The sequence below is a fragment of the Phocoena sinus genome, chromosome 10, assembly GCF_008692025.1.
Source record: "Phocoena sinus isolate mPhoSin1 chromosome 10, mPhoSin1.pri, whole genome shotgun sequence".
In the NCBI taxonomy this organism is placed as follows: Eukaryota; Metazoa; Chordata; class Mammalia; order Artiodactyla; family Phocoenidae; genus Phocoena; species Phocoena sinus.
This window is the reverse complement of record NC_045772.1, coordinates 87638865-87648847: the sequence shown is the minus strand read 5'-3', so window position 1 is coordinate 87648847 and position 9983 is coordinate 87638865. Positions and strand designations below refer to the sequence as shown.

At 42.3% G+C, this 9983-nt stretch overlaps 1 protein-coding gene across 2 annotated transcripts in view; it reads left to right on the top strand.

The window, feature by feature from the left end:
• Window positions 1-870: 870 nt before the first annotated feature.
• The window catches only part of AEBP2 (AE binding protein 2), a 57084-nt gene continuing 47971 nt past the window's right edge, over window positions 871-9983 (top strand). Inside the window, exon 1 of one of the 2 annotated variants that reach the window (XM_032646054.1) lies at window positions 871-1750. In XM_032646054.1, coding sequence (XP_032501945.1) covers window positions 1083-1750 — 668 coding nt within the window. In that variant the 5' untranslated portion in view covers window positions 871-1082. The remainder of the gene's footprint in view (window positions 1751-9983) is intronic. The other variant, XM_032646055.1, reaches the window with a different exon arrangement.

Sequence of the window (9983 nt, the reverse complement as noted above, 5' to 3'; positions counted from 1 at the left end):
AGACTTAAGAGTGTTATGATCACAGGAGATTTAAAAACAACCGTTAAATTTCAATTTCTGTACACATTTTTGTTACAAGGAAATATAAGATGATCAATAAAACAGTTCGAATATAAAATATATTATTAAGATAAAATTCAGGACAGGATGTAAAATGTACATGAGTCCCAGAAGATAAAGGATGGAAATTGCCCAAGCATAAAAGAGATCGGATTCTAAAAAGTGGATATTGGTGGGTGTTAAACCCCTATGGTATTTAGGGTTCATTGGCTACGTTTAAAAAAGTGTGACAGTTATAAAACATAAGAAGCTGGAAAAAATGTGGATGTCACTTTAAACCGTATAAGGATGTACAAAATCGTTTTAGAGGGTTCTGGAGCTAAAAAGTTTGAAGATCTTGAACACACATGTTTGCTCTGAGACTGTGATTTAACCATTCCTCGGGAACGCAGGTTAGATGATAACCTGTGGCTCTATGTCGCGCGTATGGACTCAGTACCTCGCACTGTATTATTGATTTTTACTCATTTTAATCGCCTCTTCGTAGACTGTCAGCTCTCAGAAACCCAGGGACTTGTTCGATTCTTAGCTCAGCGCCTGTGCACCGGGGACGCTCCCCAAACACCCCCGGAATGAATGACTTTATCTTGAGACCTCGGAGGTCTGTTAGAATCGCCGGCTAGCGCTCAGGTTTTCGTTCCGCGTGTCCTGCCCGCCGAGCGGGCAGGGAAGGCGTGGGAAGGCCCCGCGGAAACTCTGAGTCCTCGGCGGGTCGGGGCGGAGGCCGGGCAGGGACCAGCGGGGGCGCGGAATCCGCGGCCGGGCGTGGGGGGGAGGTGCCACCGCGTGCTGCCGCGCAGGCGCGCAGCCGTCTCCGCGTGAGTGCGCGCAGTCGCGCGCCTGTCCCCGCGCGGGCTCCGTAGCGCGTGTGTAGGCTGACGCAGCTCGCGGGCCCTCCTCCTGCTCTGCAGCGGCGTCGGCGGAGTTTTGGGCGTTCGGGAGGGGGCACGGGAGCGAGAGTCCACAGAGGGAGGCGGCGGCGGCGGCGGGGAGGAGGAGGAGGAGGAGGAGCAGGCGCCGCCATGGCCGCCGCTATCACCGACATGGCCGACCTGGAGGAGCTCTCCCGCCTGAGCCCTCTGCCCTCCGGCAGCCCCGTCCCGGCGGCGCGGGGTCGGGCTGAGCCGCCAGAGGAGGAGGAGGAGGAAGAGGAGGAGGAAGAAGAGGCGGAGGCCGAGGCGGTGGCGGCGCTGCTGCTGAACGGCGGCGGCGGCGGTGGGGGCGGTGGAGGCGGCGGCGGAGTGGGGGGCGGCGAGGCGGAGACGATGTCGGAGCCGAGCCCCGAGAGCGCCAGCCAGGCCGGGGAGGAGGAGGACGAGGAGGAGGACGAGGAGGAGGAGGACGAGAGCAGCAGCAGCGGCGGGGGCGAGGAGGAGAGCAGCGCCGAGAGCCTGGTGGGCAGCAGCGGCGGGAGCAGCAGCGACGAGACGCGCTCGCTGAGCCCCGGTGCCGCCAGCAGCAGCAGCGGGGATGGGGACGGCAAGGAGGGCCTGGAGGAGCCCAAGGGACCGCGGGGCAGCCAGGGAGGCGGCGGGGGCGGCAGCAGCAGCAGCAGCGTCGTTTCCAGCGGCGGTGATGAGGGCTACGGGACCGGGGGAGGCGGAAGCAGCGCGACCTCCGCGGGCCGGCGAGGCAGCTTGGAGATGTCGTCGGATGGGGAACCCCTGAGCCGCATGGACTCCGAGGACAGGTCAGTGCACGGAAGCGTTTCCCCTTCCCTTCGTCCTCTTGCGCTCCTAGGCCCCTCCGAGGGGCCCGAGGGGACTTTTTCCTGAGATCCCCCTGCTCCCCGAATCCTCGGCCCCTCCCCCCGGCTCTCAACTCGGAAACCTCTGCCGGCCGCCGCGCCCCTCTCGCTGCGGATAGCGGCTTCCAACTCTCAAACCCTTTTCCCCCCAACTCTCCTTTCCCCGCCCTCTGCACTCCGTACGGACCGAAGGACGGCTCCAACTCGGAAACAATCCCCAAAGTAGGCCCAGATCCTGTGGCGGAGCCGAAGAGGGCCTTGATGTACGCACCTCGGTACACAAGGTTAGCTTCATCCAGCCGTGTTCGCGAATACTTGTCAGAACCGTAATTGACAAGTGTTTTCCAACATGGCTGGTTTTGCCTGGATGTAACTGAACTTGTTCAGGGAGGAGACCCCCAACCATCACTTTCCTTTACTTAGAAAAGTGAAGACTATTCTTTTATATTTAATCAGCGCTTCCAGAATTCCTCATGTGTGGTCATTAACATGGTCTCCAAAGTGATTTTAGTAACTTCTATTTCGTTGGTGATCAAATTGGGGAGAAAGTTTTAAAAACGTATAAATCGTTGTGTAAAAGAATAATGAATTGGTGTCCTTTAAAGTAACTTTGCGGAATCGAAGAGAGTTGGAATTGTAACAAAATGCAGTCTTAAGGTACAGCACATTAGTATGCGTTTTAAAATCTTTAGACAGTAATGCTTCAACGTGAGAGTCATAATTTTAGATGATAATATGTAAAGTCATGTTTTGGCGAGATCTCTGAAGGGATTAGTAGCATTTTTCTAAAGCTTTTTAGAAAGAATGTGGAGACTGACAAAAATGCACTTCATTTTTTCGGGACATTAAGAAGTTTATTGTTATGGTATGTTTCATTTGTTACTATCATTACTTTTGATTCCTGGAAAACTTCGTACTTTAACTAATTGGCTTTTAATGTACTTTTTTAAAGAGAGAGAACCATGTCATGCGTATTATAATGCATCTAAAGTATATTAGTTATTTTGACCATCTGCTAATGTTTTGATGAGCAGTAGAATTTTTAACAATCTTTATTGACTTGGATTTAAAAGTTAAAGTATTCTAAAGTTCTAGGAATTCTATTGTTAACATAAAAATAAACACAATGGCTTATATTTAGTGTTATAAGGAATTCACAGCTCTAAATATTTTGAAAATATAGCATCAAATTCTGTTTGACATTTACTCTAATGTCTAGTTAAGGAAACATCTTGAGTGGGGTAAAGTAGAGAGTGCAAACCTTGGAAAAATTGTCCTGAACTAAACAGGCATGGCAGGAGTGAGAATGTCTTCAAGAAAATTAAAAATTGACGTGAACTGCACAATGAAGCATGTGTCATTTATCATTTTACTATATACTCCTTCTTTGGTACCAGTAGATATTTGAAAGTTGACATTAATTTATACAGTCAGCATCTACCACAGTTGTTCCATGTACCTAATATACACATACACCCATAAAACACACTTGCCTAGCACTGCACGATTTAAATGCCTTAATCATTTTATTTCCACAACTCTGGCACAAGGTAGGTATTATTTTGACTTCCATTTAAGAGACGAAGAAGCAAGTTGAGTGTCTGACTCAAGACAATAAGTATAGAATGGAAGTGGTGGAGCTGGATCTGAACAAAGGTTCTCTGCTATTTCCACTTCACAAGAGTTAGAATAATTCACTTTAAATAGCTATAAGCAGGATGTGCCAGGTATTTGGCGTTTTGTTTTGTTTTGTTTTAGTTAATATCTGTCTACTAGTCCTTTTAAGAGATAGTAATTGGCCAAGCAGTATTTCAGGAAGTGGAGTTTTGACTTCATTTTTATTAGATACTCACTTGAATATGTAATTTTTACATAATATTTCAGAGTAAGGAGTAAGATATTGGTGCCAAATAAAGTTAAAACCTGATAACCAAATGTACTTGCTTTTCTTGATGCTTAAACATTAGAGACTACAAAACACTGTAATCATTTTACCATTACAGGGTAATAAATTTATCACTTGTATGAAAAAACCTTATGTGATTAGTGAAACTGGTTGTGGTCTTGATAATCTTAATTTTGAAACTCCCCCTTTTATGCCTTTGAGTTTTTTTTAAGAGTTATTTTAAATCTGCAGAGGATTCATAATTCTTATAAACTGTCCTGCAGATTACATCAATCTCCGGATTTTATAGATTGATTTCACGGTAGGAAGTCTTTATATTTGTAACTAATGGGTGGATATCGTGGTTTTAAAGTGCTTTTTAGAAACATGAGGCATCCTATTGCAAGGATTTTATTATCATTAGAATTTACTCTTTCTATTAGAATGCCAGTTGAGTTTTTCTTTCAGTTTGAAATTAGTTTATACTTTTGAGTTTATCTAACATACTTTGTAAGTTGTTGAAATTATCTTAAATATTTTTAACTGTAAGTGCTCCGTTTTAAGAAAGAACTAACTTTAAAGATTTGGATATTAAAGCTTGTGATCCAAGGAGTCAGTTTACAAAACGTATTCGAAGTGTTGTGAAAGTGATTAATTTATAAAATGATTAAATCACACTTGGTACCAAAAACATTGTTTTTCCCGGGAGAAAGTTATTCAGAACCAGCCTAAATGTATTGGTGTGTTTATTGTGGTAAAGTTAGAAAACCTTAAAGTTAATATGTAGTCTCCTTTTAGTTTGGTTATAAAGATAATGGGATTTTCTTTGAGGGGAATATTTAGCTGCGTGAGGCCACTAAAAACTAGCTTTTATTTTATTTTACTTTGAATCTAAGCTTAAGTACCTTTTAAAAAGTTACCACCTTTTAAGTTAATTTCAGAGGCTAAGTTGACTTTTACATAGAATTTTAGAATGCCACTATTTTTAGTGTAGAAATTAGTTCTACCTGTTGAATCAGATTATACATTAAAATACTCTTCAGTTGCTTATCTGTATAAGCAAATTGATAATAACAACCTCTGTTTTGTGGTTATTTGTCTCTATTACGGTTCCCTCCTCCCATCTAGAATATAAGATACGACTTATTTTGAAAAAGCCACTTTTATCAGACTTTCTGGGTAAATCCAGGTGTCAGGTGAAGAGTGCGTGCATAAGGTTGGGGTGATAGGGAAGGGCATTTAGTATGAAACTTAATGATACGCAAAGACTACAGGCCCTTACTGTTTTGTGGATTAAAATTTGGATTACCAGCCTAATAGGTTGCAAACTTTGAGGTATAATTAAGGTTGTTTTGACACTGGGAAAACAGGGTTATGTTGTGCACTTTCCCAGTAATATGATTAGGAAGATCTTTTTCTAGTATGGAGGCTAACCTTTTAAATCGGGTTAATATTAGAAGGCTGCATGTTGAGGTTATCATCAAGACCTATTAAAGCTCTGTACGGTTGAGGCAATAAAATACTTTTATAAGAGGTAAGATTTTGCTCATACTTCATGATGGAACTGCTTTTCACCATTCACTTTTCAACTCTGAAGCAGCTGTTCATAGTCTCTCCAGAATCCCTGTTTTAAGCTACCTTTTAATTTTGACTAAATTTAGGGAAGAGCTTCTAACAGGTCTCAGTTGTCATTGATTACAGATTGTAATTCTCAGTTAAGAAAGGTATGGGTCTGTGCTAAAAAGTAAACAATAAAACTATAGGTTTCAGGATTGAACTTATATGGAGAGATTCTAAGGGGTCATTTTACTTTTAAGAAACATTGAGACTATTGCATTGGATCAGTTAGGAAATCTTGTGTGTAATCTAGTTTGTTACCAAGCATAGGTATTTACTGTGTGCAGGAAGGACTCTACTGGATATTGTGGGATACAGGAAGACAAAATGCTTCCCAGTTCATCCATCTTACATATTGCTCTGAAACTTTTAATTCCAAAGTGTGGTTTTGCCATAATTCCTAGCACAAAACTTTATTGACTCTAAACAAAGTTAGAGATGTCACACCTTGCCTGTTGTATTAGCTACTTATTGCTGTGTAACAGATATATCCTCCAAATTTAGCAACTTAAAACAAACATTTGGTATCACATGTGGTTTCTGAAAGTCAAGAATGGAGAGGCTTAGCTCGGTGGTTCTGGCTCAGAGTCTGCTGTTGCAGCAAAAATGTTGGCCAGCACTGCAGTCATCTGAAGGCTGGACTGGGGCTGGAAATCAGCTCACTTAATGTACCTTTTGGCAGGAGGCCTCAGTTACTCACCAGGTCAGTGTCTCCATAAGGCTGTTTTTGTGTTCTTAGGACATAGCAACTAGTTTCCCCCAGAGCAAGTCATCTGAGAGAAAGAGAGCCAAGGCATTTTATGACCTAAATATACCTGCTCACATATTCTTGATACATCTTCACTTAGCAGATACATTTTTCCTACTTTTCTTTTTATTCATACTGTGATACATAACAAATGCTTCAGATTTTTGTTGACTGAGACAACCTTTCAAAACCCATCAAAATGCCACAACAAATTCTTTCCTGGTCTTACTAAACTTGATTTTAATTTTTTCTTTTTAATTACTGTACTTGTATTTCTTCTTTATTTTTTCATCTCAATTTCTGGCTTTGTTATGTAGGGATGTAGAAATTGCAGTATAAAGAGCCTGTAATCAAGAGTCAAAGGACAGGGGCTTCCCTGGTGGCGCAGTGGTTGAGAGTCCGCCTGCCGATGCAGGGGACACGGGTTTGTGCCCCGGTCCGGGAGGATCCCACATGCCGCGGAGCGGCTGGGCCTGTGAGCCATGGCCGCTGAGCCTGCGCGTCCCGAGCCTGTGCTCCACAACAGGAGAGGCCGCAGTGGTGAGAGGCCCGCGTACTGCAAAAAAAAAGAAAAAAAAAAGGGTTTGGTCTAAGTTAAGAACTACCAATTTAGAGGCGATCCAGAGGTGCATAATAAATACTTTTTAAATGATTGGACAACTTTGAAATTGTAAATTTCTGTAAAAAGCTTATTTTAAAAGTAAGTATAAGGATGGAAAATCTGAAGTGGATAGTCACCCGAGGGTTTTTTTTTTTAAAACCATTGTTTAGAAGCATTTATTGTAGAAAAATGCCCAACATTCTATCAAAGCTACATGGAAAATTTGAAGTTAAGGAGAGAAGTATAGGGAGAGAAGTTGTTAAGAGTACAAGATGAGCCAGAATGTTCGGATTTGAATTCTGGCTCTCACTGAAGCTGGGTGACCGTGGGACAGTCATTTAAGTTATTTAATGTCTTTCTACTACTTCAGGTTTCTTATCTGCGGAAGGGGGACGGTAATAGTTCCTATCCTGTAAGATAGCTATGGGGATTACATGTACAGTATTTCGCACACAATTTACTAAGCATGTGTTATGTGATAGGTATTTATTCCACAGATGTACATAGAACCCCCGTTATGTGCCAGGTACTATTCTAGGTGTTGGGTACACAACAGTGAGTAAAACAAAGCACCTGACGTCATGGGTGGGGGAGACAGACTGTGAACAAGAGCTGATAATAGTCAAGCTAGCACTGGTCTTTGGTTGAAGCAGTTTAAGATCTGAAATGCCAAAAGTACTGTACCAGCTGTTAAATGTGTGGCAAGTATCTGTAAATGAGTGCTGCAGAAACTTGCCAAAGGATACGCTATACCAAAATATTTCATTACAAAATCTACATTTTAATCATTTTCTTTAACATATATGGTTGACCTAAAAGGCCTCTTAATACCTTTTGTTTTTAATAGTTTTTAATATGTAAGTAATGCTGCTGATCTATTACTAAAAGGTTTTGGGATATGTTTTCTAGTAATGGTAATGGATCTGCAGTTATCTAACCGCATACTGAGTTCATTTTTATGACTGATTGTATACATTTGTGAAAGTAATAGTGATATTGACCTTAGAACTAAACGGACAATTTTGGGCATGGATAGGAGATCAGGTAGATGTTTAGATGTTTAAAAAATCATTTTTGGGCTTCCCTGGTTGCGCATTGGTTAAGAATCCGCCTGCCAGTTCAGGGGACACGGGTTCGATTCCTGATCTGGGAAGATCCCACATGCCGTGGAGCAACTAAGCCCGTGCACCACAACTACTGAGCCTGCGTGCCACAGCCTTGATTTCCGTGTGCCTAGAGCCCATGCTCCGCGACGAGAGAGGCCACCGTGGAGAAAAGCCCGCACACCGCAACAAAGAGTAGCCCCTGCTCGCCGCAACTAGAAAAAAACCCGTGTGCAGCACCGAAGACCCAATGCAGCCAAAAATAAATAAATAAATTTATTTTTTTAAAAAGTCGTTTTTGAGCATTTACTGATGGTTAGCATTTAACCCTCTTTAGTGATAAGAAAAATGTGCATCCCCAGATAGTTTTTAATGAGAAGACTGAAAAGGTGATTCCATTGTTTTCTAGTTTTCCTGTAAATTGTTTGTGACACAGTACATTAAAATTAAAACTGTGGAGTATTATAGTCGATGACTAAAGTTTTGATGGGAGAGGGACTGGATTTTAGGGTTAGTTGAGTGATGGAAAGAAATTTCTAGGAAGCCGAAATGAAACATAGGAAGGAAAGCATAGCATATTCAGAAAGCTTTCTGCCTAGATTAGAGGATCCACATTGGAACAGGGAAATAAGAATTAATGACTAAAATGTGACCTTTCATGCCAACACAAATTTGCTCATCTTTCTCTCTATAGGCTTGTGAATTGGATTCTTTGCCTCTCCCCAACTTCTGTGTTTGTAACTCCTAGTCATGATCAGGTCTTACCTTGAACATTTTCTCAGGCAAACTATCCCTGATTCTTTGTTGGACACATTGCTAGCCCTTCAAGTTCTGCATTGCCTTTATCACAGTTTGAGTAATTATTTACTGTTCATCTCTCTTCCTAGAATATGAGCTCCTTGAGAATAGGAACTACATCTGTTTTGAACATTGCACTGTCTGCAGTACCTGGCACAGTGCTTGACAGTCATTTTAGGTATTTTGAAATATATTTTGAATGAATGATGAAACTTGTGTTACTGGAAAATTAATCGCATGTGGCAAAGGTAGAGAAGGAAAGCTTGGGAGCTGGGAGACCATTTAGGAGGTGGTAGGAGTAGTACAGGTGTGAAATAAAGAGACTCGAGCTGGGGTAGAAGTTGGGGAAAAAGTCATGCTTGGGAAACTGAATTAAAGGAAAGAAAAGCTAATTTCCTGAGTGATCAATAAGAGAAATAGTGTTACTATTTCTGAGTAAAAAGTTTTTTTCTTGAAGATTTAACTGGAACAGTACTTCACCATATTTTTCTAGACACATCTATCACTAAAACAGCTAAAGGAACATTGGGTAGTGAAAGGGCATGAACCTCTAAGTCAGAAAGACTTGGCGTTATAATTTAACTTTTCAGAAGTTGTTTCCTTACCTTTAAAATAGAAGTAGTATCTGTCTGTCTATTTATGTATGGCTGCATTGGGTCTTTGTTGCTGCACGCGGGCTTTCTTGAGTTGCATTGAGCAGGGGCTGCTCTTTGTTGCAACGCGCAGGCTTCTCATTGTGGTGGCTTCTCTTGTGGATCACGGGCTCTAGGCACGCGGGCTTCAATAGTTGTGGCACGTGGGCTCTAGAGCGCAGGCTCAGTAGTTGTGGTGCACGGGCTTAGTTGCTCCATGGCATGTGGGATCTTCCCGGACCAGGGCTCGAACCCGTGTCCCCTGCATTGGCAGGCAGATTCTTACCCACTGTGCCACCAGGGAAGCCCTAGAAGAAGTATCTTAGTGTTATGGTTAAATGAGACGGAATATGTAAAGGGCCTAGGGCTGTAATTAATTCAGTGTCATTTATTTCCCCATTTTTCATGTGTAAAATGTGGGAAGAATACTTTATTGAGAATAATCAGTATTGTAGTACTGGCATTACTAGAGACTGCCTGCAGGATATTTGGCAAATCGTTTCATTTCTCTGAGCTGTAGATTGACTCTTTCTTTAAAGTGAGGGTTTTGGACTAAACAGTATAAAGAAATTTGGAGCTCAGATGTGATAAATCTGCTGTAGATTTGGCAAGTGCTCTAATGGAAGTCAGAAGATAAATATATGTATCATATCGTGAATCACATTCTTTTCCGTTCGCCAGCTTCTGTTTTTGTAACTCCTAGTCACGATCAGGTCTTACCTTGAACATTTTCTCAGGCAGACTGTCCCCAGTTCTTTGTTAGGCTCATTGCCGCACTCAAGTTCTGCATTG